This window comes from Clinocottus analis, unplaced genomic scaffold, assembly GCF_023055335.1.
Source record: "Clinocottus analis isolate CAN_PGR_092001 unplaced genomic scaffold, fCliAna1.0.p SCAF_5, whole genome shotgun sequence".
Classification (NCBI taxonomy): domain Eukaryota; kingdom Metazoa; phylum Chordata; class Actinopteri; order Perciformes; family Cottidae; genus Clinocottus; species Clinocottus analis.
Window position 1 is genome coordinate 11215551 of NW_027176207.1, and position 22367 is coordinate 11237917.

Consider the following 22367-nt stretch of genomic DNA (forward strand, 5'->3'; position numbering starts at 1 on the left):
ATTGATCCAAATGCCAAAAATGGTTTCCTGGTTGATACTATAGTGATGTCTGTGCACTCTTTGGGTTTTTATCTGCCCAGTTTCTTATTTAGAAATCACATCTAAAGGTTTACTTCCATAAAGTTATGAACCCACAAGGGACAGGATGGTCTAAATTCAATGAGCTAATGCTGGGATACACTGATGTTTTAGTCTTAATGATTCATGCTCTGCAATCAGTTCATCTTATTGTTTATATAATGCAACTCGTAGTCTCAGTAGTAGCGTGTTTTTGAGGGCATATTATTTATGTGGAAAGTATGTTGACAGGAGCATGGATACATATCCTTTTGGCATATCAAATTATTTAAACAATTTCGGACTGACACACCCAAAAATTGTGTAAATGAAATGAAGTTGTCTCACCTGCTTGTTTCCTTCATGCTCATAAGGGCTCTCTGCCGTTGCTTATGGTTCAACTTGCCATTCTGCTTGATGTGATCAGTCCTTGAAGAAACATTCCTGATGTAAACAGGTTACTTCAGACTTGATGTCATTTTGTAACAAGCAATCAATATGTTCTGCCCCATTGGTTAAATATGGCCCCTATAATACTTGAGCATGTTTTCACACTAATTAAATGGTCCATGTTAAATAGAGGCTTTATGTAGGAGTGGAGTGTGGAAGAACCACTTGTTCACTATCTGCAGTGCAGCTCTCACTTCTCAAACTGCATTGTTGGCCTGTTCTCCTTGTTGGCAAGGCTTAAGAGCGTTTAATATATTTTATCTTCTGTTTTTTCTCTGCAGCCTCCTTCTCTCTGAGGCTCCCATTTTATTTTTATTTTCACTCCACTCATTACTGTCTCTGCTTCGCTCTCCGTCTGCATCATTATTTCTCCTCTTATGCAATCTTTACCTTTCTTCCTGTTCACAGATTCTCTCTCCTCACTTCATCAGCCGTCCATACTTCTTCCTCCGAACTTCATTCTCTCACCTTCCTGTGATTCATTTCTCTGGTCTGTTTCTCCCTTGCTGTCAACATGCCATTGTTTTTACGGCTATTTAGTTCTCATTTAATTAGCACACTCGGCATGCACCCCCAAATCCTAGAGCTGCAACATATGGCGTCCTTCGCTCTTCCCTACTCTCTCTCTTTCTCTCTTTCCTTCCCCCCTCTCTGTCTCTCTGTGTTTCCTTCCACAACACAACCCTTTGTTTTTCATCTCCTTTCAGTTTTCTCAGTTTGTCTCACACTTTCCTACTAAACTATCCTGGTTTTGTTGAACCCCACCCCTCTTTCTCCGTGTTGGCCTGCTTCCAGCTCTGCAGGGACTGTGAGTGCTATGGCAACGTCACCTAAAAACATTGTGTATCATGTGAGGAGCAAGGATTTTGCTCATGTTCAATTTAGCTGCTTCTTTATCTTTTTTTGGGGGATTGTGTGTTGATGATGCCATTTTTTTATGCAGAGGAGGATTGTGGGAAGCAAAGTCCATCTGCTCCTGCTGATCTGCTGAGTCACAGCTTCTCAGTGCAGCATGGTGTGTGCGTGTAGGGGTGAAGTGTGGGAAGGTGTGTCATGCACCTAGTTTACAGTGTATTACCTACCTAAATTACATTTGCAGTAAATTACATTGAGAATATATGGCTTGAAGACATCTTACCATGTTTATGTGTGTAAACAGGACATGTTTCAGTCTGTTAGTTAGCTTGTGTGTCTCTGTTTACCAGCAGAGGACGACTGTAGCAGATTGGGGGGCTGTCTGTAGTCAGAGGACCTGCTGCCAAATTAGGATCGATGGCAGACATTTCCAGCACTGGCAGACTGTTGAGAACCGTCATAACCACAACTTCATCACACACACTGTCTGACTCATGCACTTCCTGACTCACTCGTTCTCTAATCGCTCTCAAGCCAATCTTTTTCAATCTTTTTCAATCATTTGAAAGATGGTGTTCCAGCTTTGTGCTTTTAGTTGTTTATAGAGCGGGACCTTATTATCTAAACTTTCAGAGCTTTTGTCTGACTGGGACTCGGGTAAGGAGGCACAGAGTTGTAAACATTCTATTGTGCAGCATTACACATTTACCTCCAAGACAATTGGAAGGCAGAGTTGTTTGCCAACAAATACCTTAGATGTTGCATTCCCTTAAAAATGTGATGTACTCTAATGTCCCATGTTGATACGGTACAAAGTAGAAATATTGTATTTCACTATTTTAAAGCAATAGAAACCCCCTGCAACTTCTACAACTACACTAAAATATATAATAGCTACCTCAAACAAATTATTACAGTAAACTTAGTTTTTTCAATGTTTTTTTATTGTATTTTAATGTAATTTGGTTGGTTTTCTGACTTCAGTCTGCATGATGGCATTTTTCAACATGTAAGTGTGTTGTACTTCATGTTTTCAAATGTACAGTCAATGTTCGGCAGAATGAAAACCGTTTGATTTGTATGCTAATAGAGCTTGTTTTGTCTAAATCACCTTCCCTTAATTAACCATCAGATTAATCAGCAAATGTTTAACTATTTGGTTCATCATTTAAGTGATTTGCCTTTTCAAATGAATTCCCTCTTTCCTGTCTGTCAAATGTGAATATTTATTGTTTTTAAATCTTTAGGTCTTGGACGGTTGATCAAACAAAACCAGACATTAAAAAGACTAATCAGCAGGATGTCGCTGCCCTAATTGTTGTATTGAAGTCAATTAACTAAACTAAGAAACAAAGACACTCACTCACCCACCTCCTGCTGTCACCTCACTCAGTATTATCTATGTCTTCTTTTGTCAAGGCTTGCTCTAGTAACCTGTGAACTTACAAGTTCAGCTCCTTAATACAGCACACTCATAATATATCTGTATCCACACACAAGCTCATGCACACTCATCCTTGAAAATGGATTAAAGCCAACAGACTGAAGGGGGGAGAGAGCTCAATAAGGGGGAGGAAATGAAAGAAACAAGTGAAGGAATGAGGTTAAAGAAGAGAGAGAGAGAGAAAGAGAGAGAGAGAGAGAGAGAGAGAGAGAGAGAGAGAGAGAGAGAGAGAGAGAGAGAGAGAGAGAGAGAGTTGAATAAAAGCAAGAGAGCATGACACGACAAGAGAGATGGGATTACTGTAAGATGAGGAGACCCTAAAAACACTGGCGGCAAAAGGCAAGAGGCTTGGGAGAGGCAGGGAAGTTGAGACTGGAATTGCATCCGATTTATGTCCTTATTGGAACAGCGCTGCACAATTCCTTTTTTTTTTATGATTGGCTCCCTTCAGACACTCTGAGAGAAACCCAGTTTCAAAAGAAAGTTTACTCTCACCCTGTGGAGAGCAGAAGCTGTTGCATAAGTTGTTACGCAAGAGAGCAGCCAGTCTGCTGTGCTGGTTTGAGGTGAACACAGTAACACCAGTGCCAACTGGGTCGCTGCACACTCAGCCTCATGTTATGGCTGCTCTCTTTTTATCTCTTTTTTTCTGACTTCTTTTGTTTCCCGTCCCTTTCTGCCGGTTCCCTGTCAGCAGCTTCTGCACAGTGTGCTGATTGATGCAATGAGAGGTCGTACAGCGTGCACATTCTCCCTCAGGGGTGCAGATGGTTTTATCCTTCCATCGTGCCTCTTTCAGATTGATTTCTGTCTACCTATTCTCTTGTCAGTCAGTGTGTTTTTTGCCTGCCTGTTACTCTGTATGTCCCTTATGCCTTAGAGGTGATTAATTACAGTTTTCCAGAGGACGGAAAAGCATTTTGTCCATTTCATTTTGAGAGAGAATGATGTCAGTCAATGATGACATTTAGGGATGTCAGTGTATTTCTTTCCTCAAAAGTGGACATGTGACATTCAGTTTACTTATGCAATCATCACAATAATACAGTATAAGTCAATATGCATACTGTGAACCTGCATTACTTTGATGACTTTTAATTGTAGATATAGTGACCTGTTTGAAACAACAAATCACTGCTAAAACATTTAAAGACAGTAATGTTTAGCTTTTCTCTCAACAAAAAATGCCCTGTTCTTTGCAAATAAATGTCAAACCCATGTAGTTATATTGATTATAGTCCCACCCCGAGGCTACATACTGCATGCTATTCAGAAATACTGGTGGTGCTATAGCCAGAACATAGTGGTATGTACATATTAATGCTTCGTCATTCCTTTGCACCTTTTTAGTCCTTCACCTCAGATGCTCTGCATATTTGCGGCATTTTATTTTCCCTTTCTCCTTCTGTCTCCCTTTATCTCGTATCAATACGGCCATCTGTTATTCTGTCAGTCTGCCTGTCTTGCTGTTTCAATCTGTGTGTCTCGTTCCGTGGTTAGTGTTTCAGAGCAGCGCCCCACCAGCCAGCTGCAGTTGATTCAGCACCACGGACAGCTCCACTGAGCTTATCTCTCCTGACAGAGTGCAGAAACAGCTCGTCCCTCCGAAATGTGGTCTTTTTGTGAGCAGGATAATGTTGACCTCACCGCGTCCTCTGTGTAACCACTGTGAATGTGTTGTGGCACAGGAGATTAGTGGTTGAGTCTCCAATCTCCTTTTCTCTTTTGTTTTCTTTCTGTTTCTCTCGTCGTGTGTTTGTTTTAATCTCAGAGAATTGCCTGCTTCTTGCCAGAGAAAGACCACGTTTGAAAAGAATACACACAAGCAAAAGCTGTTACATTAAAATCACCTCTTGTTGTTTTTCACTATATTGTAGCCAGGGCGGCAATTCATGTTTTTTTCATTACTAATGAATGTAATTTATTGATTAATGGATGAGTTGCTTAGTCTATTGAATGTCAGAAAATAGCAAAAACTTTCCCAATACCAGGAAATGTCTTCAAATGTATCCAAACAACAATCCATACCAAATATACTCACTCTAACAGAGAGAAAGGAGCGAATGCTCACATTTGAGAAGCTGAACCCCCAAAAAGTTCAAATAATTTCTTGATAAGTGACTTGAGCAATTAATACAATTGTTGATGATTACATTTTTGTTGATCAACTAATAGATTGATTGTTTCCATATTCACTGTAACTTACTAACACATTGAAGTAAACAAACACATAAGCCCTCACACAGTGGCTATCAGAAAATCCCACTAAAATGCGAGGAGCTGACAGATGAACCCTCAACTAGATCTATAATCTGACAGGGAGACAGAAATAGACAATCTAAATGAGCAGAGCCGAGTTGTCACTGCTCATTGTTCCCAGCAGCTGATTCCCAGAAGCTGTAGCTGAATAGTAATCTGTGTACGACAACATCACAGTTAGGGTTGTGTATGGACATACGGCCATGTGTTTGTCTTCTCATCAAAAGTGAGATGAGATAGTGTTCATCATGCAGTATGTGTGTGCGCACACAAGCAAACACTCTGCATAGCAGCTCCAGTGCCATCCCTCATGATAGAAACCAAACTAAGAGCCACTCAGATGTTGTCGCATATAACTGTCTACGCCTTTCTCTCTTTTTCTGTTTGATCCCTCAATTTATAGTCCAGATGGTTAGTGTGTCTCGTGAGTCTACACAATTACAACATGTCCATCACCATGCTTTTCTGGTGGTACTGCAGTTAAATGTGTGTTGTATGGAATGATCTGTAACTCTCTCAACACTGTGCGGTTGTTTAACAGTGCCATCATGTGGCGGCAGTGATTGTCTACTTCAGTTTGCAATCTACCTTTGCACAATGTTGTGTTAATAACATGACGTGCAGCCCATTATCTTCCGAACATCAGTTTAAAACAAAAAAAGTAATTTATATATGTATATGCATTTAATCACAAAGAAACATAGCAAGAGAAGAAGAACAAACAAGGGAAATTGAGAAACAGACACTTTAGTAGATGTTCAGTGATTCTCCACTAGGTAGCGTAGTGACAACATGAATGAGTTTCATAGTGAACAATCATTTGTTGTGTAACAAATTTTCAGGAGGAGATGATAGTCACATTTAGAAGAGGATGCCTTTTGTTAGTCATGAAGTAATATCTTTGTGTACAAACCTCTCTCTGTTGTAAAAGCTCAATATATAAAAGGATAACGAGCCAAAAAGAAATACGTTTTGCCCTTTTGTTATGTGTAGCATCGTCAGTCATGGTAGAAGTGGACGATAATGAAAGAGGGTTGCTTGATGGGCACATGACACAATCTTCAAATTTCTGTCTTGCTCTTGCAGTCTTGATTCTATTTTGCTCTCAACCCAAACAATTCGGAGTATTGTGGTTCCTTTTAATGTGGGATGTGTTTTCCTAGAGCTCATTTCATATATTTTAATACAAATGTGAGGGGTCAAGGCAGAGTTATGGAATTGCCACTTTCCACACTGCTCTGCTCTTTTCTCATCCTATTTCAGTCCCGCTTTTCTCCTCAGTTTCTTTGTTTGTTTTTTCCTGTCCTTGTTTTATCATCGGTGGATGTTGTGTAACCGCACCGGTTCTCTGTGCGAACGCAGCACCAGAGACATCAAAGCGGCTTGTTTTGTCACCAGGCTCAGACAACGGCTCTGAGCTGCAGTCAGGAATATATCCCCTCTCTGTTTGTTTCCTCTATAACTCTGGGGATTTTTTTCATGATTTCCCCCTCTTTTCACCTCTACTCCCTCTCCTCACCATCATTTATTGGTCCGTCTGTCTGCATTTCAGGAGAACTCTTCTTCTTCTTCCTCCTAACATCTTCTTTTTTAAACTGGAGATATTGCACACGCATTTCAATATAAACCAGGCCATAAGCCACATGAGCATGTGTTTGTATGGATTTATGTGAATGACACAGTTCTGTCGAGTATCGTGCACATAGTAGATGAAATATGAATGATGGATCACAGTATGTCCATTGTGCAGTCAGTGGCATGCACCAGCCCTGCCCCATGGGGGGGGGGACATTATCACCATGGAAACCATACTTTTCACACCCTTCTCAATATACAGTATCTGTTTGTGCGTTGCTCCAGATTAGTTTACCCTCATCTTAAAAGCGCCCTACAGAGGCTGCCTTACACAAAGACACTGTTGCCACTATTTACCGTCACTTTCCTCTTTCTGTCCTCACCATTCTGATAATATTCTGTTCTTATTCTGTTTACCTGACATGTCTGGTGCGCTACAGTTTCTATCGCGTGGTAAGCAGCTTCAAAAGACCTCATTTCAGCAACCTCCTCCTGGTTGACTCCAGCAGCAGCAGCAGCAGCAGCCGTGGCCTGAGGACGTGGTCAGACTGACTCACAGCAGCAAACACACATCCTGCTGTGAATAGAAACCACGGGCCTTTCAAAAGAACACAAGCTTAGCCTGAACTGTATAAATAAAATAAACATTTTCATTACTTTTGAGCTATATCTTTATTTATATATGCATTGAGATCAAGAGAGGACTGGGCCTAAGAGTGAACATACATACAAAAAGTCAAAACAGTGCTTCCACGTTCATAAAATTGCATCATCATCCAAATGATTTGATTAAACTATTTTAAAACCTTCAAAAGAAATGTTAGATATTAATTCCCAAACTGTTTGAAACTCATTTAAAAGTGTCATAAAACCGGGTTTGCACAAGTTTCCAACAGCTAAAGTTAAAATGTCCAGTGCCCAGTGAAAAACAACAGATACGATGCAACAGCTATCAATGTGACATTGATATACAAAAAACAATGTCAAATTACAGTAAACAGCACATTTAGAGGTAGAAGTGTCCATGGCTACTCATCGGTGCTGGCACACTGGGGAAATGTTTCCCAGCATATGTATCACAGCCACCATGCTGGGAAGTGGAGCCACTCACCCCTCAAATAATCACCAGCACGCTGTCAGGGGATATGAGGGAGAAAAAAGCAATATGCACTCAATTATGAAACTAGAAGAATAACGCTTTCACACCCATACGTGTCTGTGCAGAAATGTATGCTTTCACGTGATATGTGGTTGGATGAACGCACACACGCACACACGCACACACGCACACACACACACACACACACACAGAGAGAACAGCCCCTCTGCTGTTTATTGGGTATTTCGTTGATGATACTGTTAGATCAGCTGTGACTTTCTTCTGGGCTGTTGATCTGTGGCTATTAGGAGTCTAAATGGATTCTTGGATGTTAATCGCCATGAAAATGTAATAAAGGTAGCTTTTTGTTTATGTATTAACTCCAGGCAGTGCTAGACATGCATGCAGCCTAAATTGTAATTGCTCCTAATAGGTTTTTAGTTGAAAATTTGTCATAGCCGATGAATGAAATATTGTCATCCTGTAAATCCCTTTCTAACTACCGTTGCCTATCGCAAAATATGATTTGGAATATTAATGGCTTGGGATTGAAATGTGATGGTTGCCTGCGGGGTGTAATTAAAGTTGTTTGAGAAAATCATGCAGAGTTTAGCTCAGATATGGAATTAGTTGTTGACTTAATCAAATAGAAAACAATGAAGAGCAGCGTGTTTTAAGCCTATTTGTCACATAAAACATGCCATTGTTGATTTAGGGAGACTTTATAGATTACAACATAACAACATCTGTCTTGTGTGGGAAGAATGTTAAGAGCTTAGTTTGAAGATTTATGAATAAAGTTACATAATTAGACAAATTAATTAAAGTTCTGCAGACCCTTTAAAAAAAAAAACTTGTTTTCTTTAATGACCCAGTTTATGTTGTGTTGCATTTGGTGACCCAATGTTTTTAGAGCAGTGTCTGTCAGCACATCACTGTAGATTTGGTATTGGCTTTGCAATATGGAGCTTCCAAAGAATGACAGTGACTCGTTAAGACAGCATGTCTTCCCCCTGTGAGTCAACTTATTCAACATTAATCTCTAATTTCTGGTATATTTAAACTCTTCCATGTCTCATAGCCTCTCTCTCGTACCACTTTTTAAACCTCTCTGTAGCTCATAAATGCTCTCTCCCTCTCTTGCCTTTGAGTTTCTTCTCTTTGTTACTCATTACCATTCATAAGATGCTAGTCCTCAGGGTACAGACCCCCCGCTCGCTTGCTCTGGATGTCCGGTGCGCGTGCTGCAGCGAATCAGCAAATTAGTGAGTCAGCAAGGTCTCATTATAGTCGCTGAAAGACTGATTAACTGCAGAAACAACACTGTGCTGGAGCTCAGGGACATGTGCGACATGGACACAGATGCAATGGGCGTGCATGCTCCCAAGAACATGTATGCACAAACAGACTCCCCCTGGTGTTCTTCATCTGTGGCCTCGGACTCTGTGCATGTCGAGGGAAAGTCAATTTTGTGAGCATGCTCAGTGTAGTGCAGTGCGTTAGTGTCTTCTAGTGTGCAGTGTATACTTTTGCAGAGTATCAGGAGCTTTGAAGTAAAGAAGATAGAAGTCTAATGAGAGAGTTTCCATTTATATATCTACAGACCAGCTGGGAAATTATTGCTGCATGAACCGCTTCTTTCCTTCAACAAAATAAATAGTTGAGGTGTCTTCAAGGTATTCAGCGACTAAAAGTAGAATGATGATTCGAGTGAAGATGAGCAAGTGTCCTCAATTGACTTCTGAAATGTGAAATGTTTGAACTCATCCGTGTGTCTTTGTTTGCAGGTGTCGTGTCTCCAAGACTTCTTTGGCGATGAGGATGTTTTTGTAGCGTGTGGACCGGAGAAGTTCCGCTACCAAGACGACTTGATGTTGGATGAGAGTGGTGAGGCTACTAGTAGGTGGTCATGCTGACATTTCACATCCGACTTCCATTTCGTTCTGCCCCCAGTTGTGTTTTCTTGAATGTTGTTTTGTGTGTGTGTGTGTGTGTGCTGTTTTCTGGAGTTGAGTGATTGCACATTTAGTGCAATTACATTCTGATGAAATAATTGGCTTTTTAAACTACATTTTGTTTGTCATATTACATACTTTTTACATACATGAAATAGTTATTCTGCCTTCAGCCCATTCTTAGCAGGAGCAGTGGGCTGCTGCTAAGCACCCAGGGAGCAACTGGGAGTTTAGTGTCTTGCTCAAGGACACTTTGACATGCAAACTATGGGGAGACCAGGGATCGAACCGCATACCTTGTGGTTTCAGGACGACCACTCTCCTCATGACTCATGAGCTACAGCCGCCATATTTTCGTGATACATTATTTGACTGTGGTTGCAAGTAATATAACTACATAAAGGCCAAATGTGATACTTCCTGTTTGTTAGTCAAAATATTAAATATTTTTAATTGCCTAAATGAAAACAAATCAAACAAAGAAGTGGAATATATTACACATTGCTATGTGTATTTCCCTTATTTTGGTTGGTGGTTAAATAAAAATATTCAGTTATTAAAGACAAAAGCGTGATCATTTCAAAGTACCAGTTATAACACAGTAAATTAAATAAACATGAAATGCATAAAGCAATGTGCACTATTTTCCACTTTATTTATATGTTTTATGCTCTTCCTTGCGCTCGAAATTGATTTATTTTATCCGTCTTTCCGTTTATTCACATCCATCACATCTTTTCAGTCGGTAGTCCTTGTCTACCCTACAGACACAATCCCCTGGTTCAGGTGGCCGAGGTCTGTGTTGGCTGTCCAGTTTATCACGCATTCACTCTCTGTTGTCTTTCCTCTCTTATCCTCTCTTATCCTCCGCTGCACTCAAGCCATCGTCTAACCTCATTGTTCCTCTTCCTCTTGCCTGCCTGTCTCTCCACCGAGGGCTGCTGAGGATACGTTCTGTCCTCACATCACCCATCGTTGTTTCTCTGTCTATCCCCGCCTCCGTCTGCATCGCTGTCTGAATACTCCTGCCATTTAGTGCTCATTTGTATTCTCACCCTCTCATCTTGCTTCCTGTCTCCTCCATCAGTTTGTGTGCTTTGGCTTTTGTTCAATTCATTTGTTTCCCCTTCATCCCGTCCTCCATTAAATAATATTCATCCCACCTGGGTCACCGTCCTCCACCTCCTTCCCCTTTTGTCTCTCTTTCTCTTTTTTCCTCCCTCTTTTCTTACTACTCTTCTTTCATTATAATAGAATGGTTAGCTGCTTCCATTATATTACTTTTGGTGACCCTCTTCGCTTTTGAGAAAGACCACAATACATAACAACAGGGCGTTAAAAGACCATGTTTCCAGGATCGATATCTTCGTTAGTTCCTGGTGATTGTTGAAGGCCTAAAAGAGACAACAACCACGTCCTCTGTTTTCCCTGCTTTTTGTGTTTGTGTCTGCTTTGAGGTATAAAAGAGCTATTTTCTTGATCCATTTAAAGTCCAAGTCGGCAGAATAAATAACAGGTTGACAATGTTGCATCGGCTCCACCAATTGTGGCTTGTATTCTATTTTCTTGAGTAAGAAGAGACACTGTGTTTATGGCCTTTCATGACCTTAAGTTTTCAAAATACCCCACAACTTATTACTCCGTATTCGACTGCAGGCCACAAATCATAGTTAAACTTCCACCAAAATAATTTTCAAGGCTCAAATTAGGCCGTGCAGTTCCTAAAACATGAAATTAGTATCACTACAAGAGAGTTCAATGGATTCAAAATGGGGCTCAGACGTTTAATTTGAGTCTTGATGTTAAAACTAAGATGTCTGGAGTTGTGAGTCAATTTAATATAGATGGAGACAACAGATATGATCCTGCTCTACTTATTTTATTATTACATTTTTGTATTGCTTTATTTTATTATTACAAAGAACATGACGCCTTGAATATGATATTGTGGAGAAACTTGATTCTAATCAAACATTTAATTTTGGTGAAATTAGCTTCTTTTTAACAGTATAAAATGTTAATATCAGAATCTGCATAAGCTAAATACTGCTGGACACATTTTGGCCATGGTCATCATCCTTTACAAAACAACTCTCATTTTTGGTTTTATTACATTGTTGACATTGAACACTTGACTTACGTTACTTCCTCAATTCCCTGGAAGTTAGATACCAGACCTATCTCTGTTTAACTGCTAAAGAAATGTCTCACTCCACACATTAGTTTTCTGGTATCAGAAAGAAAAATACTATGTTTATATTTCTTAAAACCAATCCAAATCTTCTCTGCTGTAGCTAAGCCCCGGATGCAATGGTGCTTTTGCAAAAAAGGAGAACGCACCGTGAGATAAGCTTTCAACTTATTCTCATATTCTACATCCAGTGAGCCAGAGTACTGTAGGTTATCTTCAACGTCAACCATAACCTAATAATCTGGGGAGTTCAGCAGGTAAAGTGGGTCGTCCTTTGACCACTAGGTTGGTCGTTTTATCCTCGGCTCCGACTGTGTCAAAATGTCTTTAATTGAACAAGACACTGAAACCCAAGTTGCTCCCCTGCTCCTCAAGTAGGGGATCATGGTGATTGGTTAAAAGCAATGTAAACACACAAGTTTTCTTTGTGTGTGAAGCAAGACTTTCCTTTAGCGATGAGACAGGTCATAAGGTCACAGAGACAACGTTGGGGATAAGTTTGTCTAAGCAGGACTAACCCCCAGTGAATTGAGAAAGTAATGTCAGTCTTTACAACAATGTATTAAAACCAATACTAAGACTTATTTTTTAAGGATTACTTTTAAAGGATAACAGTTGTGGCCAAGATCTGTCTGATAAATGAGTTAAATGCAGAGGTCAAATGTCATGTATGTAGCTGTATGTATGTATATAACTGCCACCAAAAGCAAATGCTTATTTCCAAATTTATTTTGTGAGGAATTTTGTCTCCACACAGTGTATAAATAGATTTTTTTTTCTCGACATTATCCTTGATACAAAATGCAGACATGCGCACACACACACACACACACACACACACACACACACACACACACACACACAGAGTCCCAGAAGACAGAAAGCACATTTTGACACCTTCTCTTGCTCCGGGCGACAGAGAGCAAGAGGCAGAACCCAGGAGGCTGGAGGCAGAGAAATAGCCGGATGGGGAAGTCGAGCGACGAACGCAACAGACAGAGAGACGTTCAGAGTCAGAGCTGCAGACAACTTCGCCTCCTCTCAGCGTCACTATATAATTATCGCCTCTGCCTCAGCTCTGGCACACTGTCATCATGTTAACGCTCCGCATTGTACATTAATCACAAGGCCACGACGACTGCCACACAGGCAAATAACACACACCCAAGCTCTCATTCATACACACACACACACACACACACACACACACACACACACACACACACACACACGCAGCAGTATAATTTCCTCCTCCCGCTGGTCTTAAATGGGAATAGGCTATAATGGGGCTGGGTTAATGAACAGGCAAAGAGCAAAGTTTTGGGAATGAATGAGGCAAGGAGGGAGGGTGTGTGTGTACATAGCTCATTGATCAGGGTGTGTGTGTGTGTGTGTGTGTGTGTGTGTGTGTGTGTATGCGTGTGTGTGTGTGTGTGTGTGTGTGTGTGTGTGTGTGTGTGTGTGTGTGTGTGTGTGCCTGTAAAATAAGAGACCGCCGTGAGTCAGAGCTGTCACTCCTGAAACACCACAATAATTGCGTTTGGAAAGCGAGCCCAGTGAAGGTCAGAACTCATTTTTGCAGGAGACCTGAAGGTAAAACCAATTACAGCCGTGTTGGTACATTAGTGGTTTGGTGTTTTCTTGCATGACAAAAGGCCAAAATCAATCAAAAATACTAAAATTAGAAAACCATAAAATGTGAATTTTCATTCAGACGGAAGGGACGTGTATGTCCATTGTTATTTTGTGAAAGCTTTTCATTTCATTGCTTGTGTCAGGATGTCTCTCACTGTGTCACACGCCGTCAGTGCATCATTTTGCGCGAGCCAACTGCAAGCACAGCGCTTCACCTCATTCACTTGTCGCAGTTCAGTTGCTAAAACACTATCGACCCTAAACGTCTGTCTCTCTGTTCTTCATGGTTTTAAGAGTGTCGTATGATGAAGTCAGTGAACTATGGGAAGATGTCTGCCTCTCTAAACCGAGGCTCCCCGAGGACTGTCATCCAATCACAACGCAGCAAGTCCCCTTCATCCGGTAAGTTACGTTCTTCATCTTGTCTCCTCTTCCTCTTAAGAAACCCATTTGCTAATGGAATTTGGCATTGTGGCATTGTCCTTTAAGTACCCTTGCATCTGTGTGTGCGTGCATGGGGAGGAGTGTGTGCAGTATCTCAGACCTGATGGACACAGTTGGGAGTTGTTTGTATACTTCCTCATGTGATTGCTTAGTATTTTCGAGCTCATTACTTAATCAACGTCGCAGCAAATGAAAACAGTATGAGTAAACACTGCAATGATATCAGAGCTCTGCGGAGTGTCTGGCTGTGTTTACTGTGTGTGCATGTGTGTCTGTGTGTGTGTGCATGTGTGTCTGTGTGTGTGCATGCATGTGTGAGCTGTGTCTTCTGAATACGAATCCAAATGAGAATGATTTCACAAGGGAGTGAAGAAAAAGGCAAACACGGATGAGAGAGGGAAAATAAGAGGGGGAGTAAAGATGAGAAAGGAAGTACAGGGAAAGGAGTCGGTGACTCAATCCTGCAGATCCACAAGAGCTGATCTTCACCTGCCATACAAATGAAATATACTACAACGGTACCTGCTGCATTGCTTAGGCCAGATAATGATGCTTTTATGAATGTCTCAAAAAAGCTTTTATTTTATTGTATCCAGCTCGTGTGTGTGTGTGTGTGTGTGTGTGTGTGTGTGTGTGTGCGTGCGTGTGTGAAAAAAGAAGCTGGTGAGGACTTTGTGATTTCCCTGACGGCTCAGCTTGAGCTTTGGCTGTGTGTAAAATGACTAATTATACAAAGCACACTTGACTTTTCATTCTTTCTGCTATTATTTGGGGATTTTAGTGCACAGAGATCTTTTGGGTTGGCGATGATGCGATGGGTGATGCAACATCCAGAAACTCCCAAAGAGGAAGTCATTCCACGTGCTGTTGAAGCTCACACGCATGCACAGACACACACCATGCAGCACTGAAGCATGGAAACCAACAGTTGTTTCCATGTGTTTGGAACAGTCGGGATGAACGGAGAAAGTTCTGCATATGGATGGCTTGAAAACTTTGGGGAAAAGGTTATGAGAATGAGTCATGCGCTATCTGATCTTGTTGGCTGAAACAAGTCTGGAATGAAAGTGTGTACGGATTTGTGTGTGTGTGAGTGTGTGTGTGTGTGTGTGTGTGTGTGTGTGTGTGTGTCAGAGAAAGAGACAGAGAGAGGGAGAGGGAAAGAGAGGCAGAGGGAGAGAGACTGAGGAAAAAAAAGACTGACTCGTCTGGGTTGCCATAGAAACATAGCACAGTAGGAGCATGGAGCTACAGACACAATAGTCTGTGACAGCCATATATGGTCGTGACTTCCTGTGAAATGGCCGACAGTGGAGCTGACTGACGTTCGTTCTGAGCTGGTCAGACTGTCCCAACGTTTGCACTTCTGAGAATTGTTTCCCTTCTGGCGTCGCTTCCGCTACTTAACATCCGCAGATGTTCCCATGGCTGCTGTTGGCTGTTGTGTACTGCTCTGCATTCGTCCTCTGACGCAGCGTCACTCTGCTGTGTGTGGAGGTCAGAGCGACGGGGCAGGAGGAAATGAGAGATAATTGATTGATCTGCTGTTTTGACCGTGAGCGACACTCTGCCTGCTTTTTCACTCCAATGTTGACCGTCAATGTCGTCTCAGGAGGTTTTTTTTCAACTTTAACTTTAAAGATTGATTCAAAAGTTATTAAGCAAACACGCTGAACATTGCTGGATTTCTCGTCTCAAAAAGTAAATCCCATTGAGATGAAGACAGGCAGCAGCATACAAACACATAGTTACAGACAGAAAACATAGAACAAGACTAGTTGAAACAGTCAATTCAAGAAACATTTACATTTTAGGGAACTTGCCTCTATTTCTTTCATTCAACAGTTCTTTAAGCTTCAAAACATTCTGCAACATATTCCATGTTGAGGGGGCAGAGTACACAAAGGCCCTAATAATAGAAATATAAACCCATTAACTGTACAGAATAATGCTAGAAAGATGATTAATTATTCAAAATGTGATCACTGCTTCTCTCAGTTATCTAACTTAACGCTCAAAACCTTTTCATCTGAGATCTTGGCAGCGAAATTAAAAGTTGGATTCCACACAAGAAAGCTGTGTCTTTTTTATTGATTTTGATAGGATTTTTAATATTTTTTGGTCCACTCACGGGTTGAGCACAATAAAAAAAAGAAGTGTTTTAAATGTTGCTGCAGGTATTCAGGTGTTTGAAAAAAGAAGCCTTGAAGTCCCACATGCAATTTCTATCCAGCGAGCGTTAATAATATTCTTTATCACATCTAATAATCTGGGCCAAAGGACAACCAGAGACGATGTGGAGCGAGAGAGAAAGAGTTAAAGAGCATGTAACACAACACGTGTGCTGACAAACACCACCTGGTGTCCGTCTGCGCGTCTAGCTGCTGCTCATTGTGTGTGTCTGTGTGTGTGTGTGTGTGTGTGTGTGTGTGTGTGTGTGTGCGACGGACAAACAGACTGGTGAGACTGAGTGAGAGACAGTCGCATACTCATAGGAACACACAAAGGAGACGTACAGCAGATCTTTTACTTTAAAAATAGATGAAAAATTAGGATGTATTCAATGCGTTGCAGGTTACATAAAATACAACATTAATGACTACGTAAGTATTCATACATCTACATCATTATCACTGGTGCAGCTCATTTGTTTCATACATCCATGTGGTGGGGATGGGCCTGTTTCAGTTTCCAGTATCAGCTTCATAATTAATCAATAGCTTTTGAAAGGGACACCAGTCAACAATTTTAAGAATGTGCAAGTTTCTTTGAAACATTTCAAAAAAATAGTATGACATTTGGATTGTGTTTATCAAAATGTGTTTACCTAAAAAATACCAAACACTTAAGATTTACAGAATGAAAGGTTATATTTCATGAAATTAAGCAGCAGTCACTGTCATGTGTCATGTGTGAGTGTCACAGCCCAGCAAAACTTCAGTGTATCACAAATTAAAGCAAAAATGTGTAAAAGAAAACATTTCAATTGCAAATTGTGGATAAAACTCAAAAACAGTCTGACGATAGAGAGAGAAGGACTATTTTAGACATGTTTAGTCTTCGTGTTTTTGCATCATCAGATTATGTCACAAACTGTTCTTGTCTAATGTGTTTCTAGAACACAAGTCTTTAGAGAAATATTCTAACGCAGTAATAACAAACAAGTTATACTCTTACAAACAACCATGTTTCTGCCCAAAACATGGCAGAAATATATATATTTTGGGCTATTGACACCACTTTCTGATTCATGGAGTGATACAAAGAGATATCCCAAATTCCCTCTAGAAAACCTTCAAATCTGATACGTCAAAAAAAAAATTAAAATCAAACATTTTGAACCTGACTTTATCCAATGTTTAAATTTCTGGTCTGGAAATTCACAAATCAGCTATTTATTAAGATAATGACTTGTATGCATATATAAACATCCAATCACAGAAAATACTCCACTGTGCCATGTTTTCTCAGGTTTGTGTGTGTGTACGTGGGTGGGTTGCTCTGTGTCAGCCTGACCTTGTCATCACTCGACCTTCATTCAGCGATGATCTCACAACCCCAGCTGAGTGCAACCCGAAATAATGTGAGAAGACAATTTGCGCTCATACATACTTTCTCTCCCTGTCTCGCCATCTGTCTCTAGCTCTCCTCTGCTGCTTCATGTCAGCTCAAATTAACAGAAAAGTGCAGATGGTGTCAGCAAGAAGCACTGCTGACACTTCAGGGTCTCACCTTTTGCTTTCTGTCATGAGTCGCTCTGTATGACGGGCGAGACTCGGTGGGGTAGTGTGCAGGGCGGCCGAACCCACACATAGATCCAGAGGATCAGCTGATAGCTGTGACACTGTGAACTGCAATCCCATGACGTCTGCAGCCTTCACCCCAACCCACCAAGGGTACTAATCTACTTTCTGAAAACAGGCAAGCGTAACAAATAACCAACAGACTCCAAGAGAGAAACAATCTGGTATTGATATTTGCACTAAGAGCCAGATAATGACTTGCCTCCAGGCGGATTTGTGTTTATGAAACATTGTAAAAAACAAAACAAAAAAATCTCAGTACTTTCAGACGTCTTAAATGTGCAATACATACCGTGTTTAGTCTATCTCATAAGAAGAGGCCAACTCACTGATTTCATCTTCCGAATGTCTCAGAATATCTCTGGACAGCACTTATCGAGTATGCACACATTTCTGTTTATCATCATTTGTTAACCACATGTGTTTGCAATTATACATGTTTTACACAATTTTTACCACAGTATGTGTATGATGAGGTGTGGTTCTTAAAATAATTGTGTGATAACATGTGATAGCACATGTGGAGCACATATTATGATGATGATGATGATGATGATGATGATGATGATGATGATGATGATTAATTAATCATGGTTAGTATGTGTTAAGTTGGAAAAGAATACCAAATTCCAGCTCACTTCTTTGGTATACAAAACAATGGAACTCCGGTTTGGTTTATATTTATTATATATATATATATATATATATATATATATATATATATATATATATATATATATATATATATATATATTCATATATATATATATATATATATATATATATATATATATATATATATATATATATATATATATATATATGTATATATAACCCCGACCACCATCCCAGTCTTCTTGAACGACCCTCTCTCTCTCTCTCTCTCTCTCTCTCTCTCTCTCTCTCTCTCTCTCTCTCTCTCTCTAATATAGTAATGTGGCATATCATCTTTCTGCACCAAACTCTCCGTCTACCAACACAAATATCAATGCTGTTCTCATGGTGGTAGAAAAAAAACAAAATATCTAAATCATAGCGCGCTCTCTCTCTCTCTCTCTCTCTCTCTCTCTCTCTCTCTCTCTCTCTCTCTCTCTCTCTCTCTCTCCCCCCTGCCCTCCCTCTCCCTCCCGCTCTCTCTCTCTCTCTCCGTCCCCGGTGCGCGTCAGAGTTTGCGCAAGCAGCCTCTTCGCCTCCCCGCGTAGCGTTCAGCTCTGCTCCGTCTTTCCCATTCACCAGTTTACTACCACACTCGGACGAAGCGCGCGCAGAGGTGCTGCTCTTCTTTTTCTTCTTCTTCTTCTTGTCTTAAACCCCCCTTTTGGATTATCACTGTGTTTTTCATCATGCTGGAAGTGGAAGGTAGGAACCGAAAACACCGTGTCTCCATCGTTTTTGTCTTCTTCTTCTCGTTAACGGCGTCTTGACAGCGTAAACTTTATGCGTTCCGGTTCATATGTGTATACGTGCTTTGTAGGTGTATGTTTCTTCACGGATGTGACTTTGAATGCCATTGACTTTGTAGTAGCCTCTGAGGTTAATGCCAGCTGTCTTTATTCCTTTGCGTTAACCGTTGTGTAACCGGGAGGAGCGTCTGTCCGTGTGCGTAACTCTGATGCTGAATTCCATCAATGAACATATCCAGGAATTGTTTAAACAATAGCAGTTTCCTTATTTCATTTTTCATGGCCCCGTTTTGAAAATACGAATAGCCTCCGAATGCAGAGGCAGCAGTGCTATTTTGTGCTATCAGTCCGCTGTGGGCTTTATCCCTTTGTCTTGAATAATTCAGAAAGTTCTTTGATCTCGGCAGCGAATATACAATTTCCAGGTTTCAGTTATCTGCTGCATCAAGTCTCTGAAAATGTGAGGAGGTGGGGAGTGCAATAGTGTGTATGTTGGCTCGAAATTGGCAGTAATTGATGAGAATATCAAAAATAAACATAAAAACAATGATTATGTAGATCTTTAATTTGATTAGGATTTATTTTATCTTAATCCTAGGAGTTGCATTATTTGCCACACCTTCGTTACTTTGAATACCAATCACCACCCTAGAAGTCACAGATGGATTTAACAAGTTGTAGTTCAATCATTGAGGCCATTAAAGCTGATTTCCAGAGCTCTTGATAGGACTCCTGAACAAGGAGCTTCTCCACACTCACAAAAACAAACACAATAAATTACATAAACCTTCCCACTCTGTGGTTTACCATTTTGTGTTCTCCAATTACTGCAGTTCACACACTCGTATGTTAGGACAACCATTAGTTGACTTGAGGTAAATCAGTGTATTTTCGCCAAGAGACAATCATCCAGGTTTCCAGTATACTTATGCTTATGTTCTGTGTGCAAGTTAATGATGCTGTTAGGCTTTTATGGAATCTGGCTTTTGCATGACCACACATGCGGGTGCAGCGTTGATTAATCTAATGTTCTTGCTTAATGAGGTGACGCCGCTGGGTTGTTGTGCTGTGCTGCAGCTGGAAAAATTAGACCAAACCGAGGTCAAAAGAGCAAAGAATAAAAGATCTGGTTGAAAATGAGGACAGCCTGGTGTTGTGTGTTGACTTCCAGGCAATCACTTGAAGCCTGGGACTTGCTGTAATTATTCAGAGCACATATGTTTAAAGGTTCGGCTTCAAGTGGCTTGTTTCAGGGAGATTTGGAGCAACAGGAATTGGATTCTGGCTGAAGCGGAAAAAAAAGAGCAGTGTGGACTTCAGTGCTCTTTTCTCTCTTACTCCCCCTCTTCCTCCTCCACCTCATTCATGTGAATGGAGAGATGCTGAGGGCGGAAGTGTGGGCTGCTGCTAGACACTCAGAAATAAAACTGTACTCGACAACATGAATTCACATTAAAAGGATCACCTATTTCAATATTTCTCCCCCATTCTCACGCACACTGCTCCATTTTTCTCTCTCGTTTTCTCCTTCCAGTGAACGGGACGCCGGCCAGTCAGCTGTCCACTCCTCATTCGGGAAAATCTCCCAGCCCCTCCCCGACCAGCCCAGGCAGCCTCAGCCGAAGCCGGGTAAGACAAGAATACACACAGATACACACCAACAAACAGTCAACCATAACATTTAGTGACATTAAATCTATAACACATTCCCTCTATATGTTCTCAGGAAAAGGACAAATCCGTGACTGAGCATAGGCCGACTACATCTTAGAGTTAAATACGAAGAAACCACAACATCCCAACATCTTTAGTGTCTCAGAAAGGGGATTGGGCCTTGACCTTTGATCTCACACAATGGTGCTCTGGGATTTCAAGAATGGCAGACTCATGTTAGGATCCTCTTATGTTACAGTTCTTATCCAGTGTTAATCGATTTTTAAGGGCAATTCCTCATTTAGCGCTGATTTTCTGTCATGTTCCCACATATGCTGACCCATAGCGCTCTGTTCCTCGAGGAGAACTCTATTGGCCTTTGGTAGCTGAACAGTGAAGGACGCTATCACTGAATTTTAGAGCTTTGTCAGTCAGTAAATTGCACAATATCTGATCTAAAAATAAGACTGATGGTTGGCTTTGTGAGCCTTCTGCGACAATCTTCATGTCTGTTTTTAATCTGAGAAAAATTGATTTGCATGAGCCACCAAGCAGAGGAAAAAAAAAAAAACAATCAGTACCAACTGCCGATCGAGGATGATTTTTTTTGTATCAAGTCATGTCATTTTGTACAAGTCCTTTTGTGAAAAGGATTTAGAAACACATTTTATACTAGTAATTCGGATTATTTCAGTCATCTTTTTATCATGTATTCTGTCATTGACCTGGGTTTAAAAAAAAAATCCCTGTCAAAACATCTACGAATCATAATGTGTTCGCTATAGCTAACGGGAGAAATGTGAGACGCAAACACACTATGTACACTGTACAGCTGGTAGTCACTAGAGCGGATACTGCTGTGCGGAGAGGGGGCATGCAACTCAAACGTAAAAACCTTAAATTCCACATTCCAATAGTTCATGTGCAGGGTGGCTGCGTGTGTGCATGTGTTCAAGATCAAAGTACTTGTTAATCCAGTCCTTGACAGTGACGATGGTGAGCTTTTAATATCAGCCTGAAATCCTAATCAGAACCTGTTTTCTCGCAGCAGCGCTTTAATTTGTAGGAACTCTAAGCCTGCTGCTGATTAAGTTCCTTCTCCCTCTTACACAAACACTTGCACGCTCGGTTCACCTCAGCCTCCTTTCTTCTACTATATGGGCTTCAGCATGCATGGGTCTGTGTTTTCTCAACCACTGACACTTTTCTACCTGACAGCAAGCCTGTAGCTATGATTTATTTAGCTATTATTGAGCTATTTATTGGTGCTGGGACAAACCTTTCTTAAAGGAAGGAAAGGCAAGAATGTTGTTGGAGTCAATACCTAGAATATTGAGTGGTATGTGAGTTATTTCTGTACATAAATGAGTGTGTGTAGTCTAAAATCATCATAGCATAAAGAATTAATCTCTTGGGCTCAGTAGCTTCTGTCTCGTGCTACATTTGCCTGGAAGAATTAATGAATGGTGGAGAGTCTGGCCCATCGGTGATGATGTTACGTTGATGTGATATGAAGGTCAGGCAGGGAAGATCAGGGGCACATC

The 22367-nt window shown here is 40.8% G+C and overlaps 1 protein-coding gene across 4 annotated transcripts in view; it reads left to right on the forward strand.

Moving 5' to 3' along the window:
- Positions 1-22367, forward strand: part of dclk1a (doublecortin-like kinase 1a) — a 40803-nt gene that overhangs the window by 6106 nt on the left and 12330 nt on the right. For 2 of the 4 annotated variants that reach the window (XM_068599844.1, XM_068599843.1), the window contains exons 4-6: positions 9527-9638; positions 13815-13922; positions 20705-20799. In XM_068599844.1, coding sequence (XP_068455945.1) covers positions 9527-9638; positions 13815-13922; positions 20705-20799 — 315 coding nt within the window. Of the gene's footprint in view, positions 1-9526; positions 9639-13814; positions 13923-18963; positions 19127-20704; positions 20800-22367 lie in introns of those variants that run through there. The other 2 variants (XM_068599845.1, XM_068599846.1) reach the window with 2 other exon arrangements.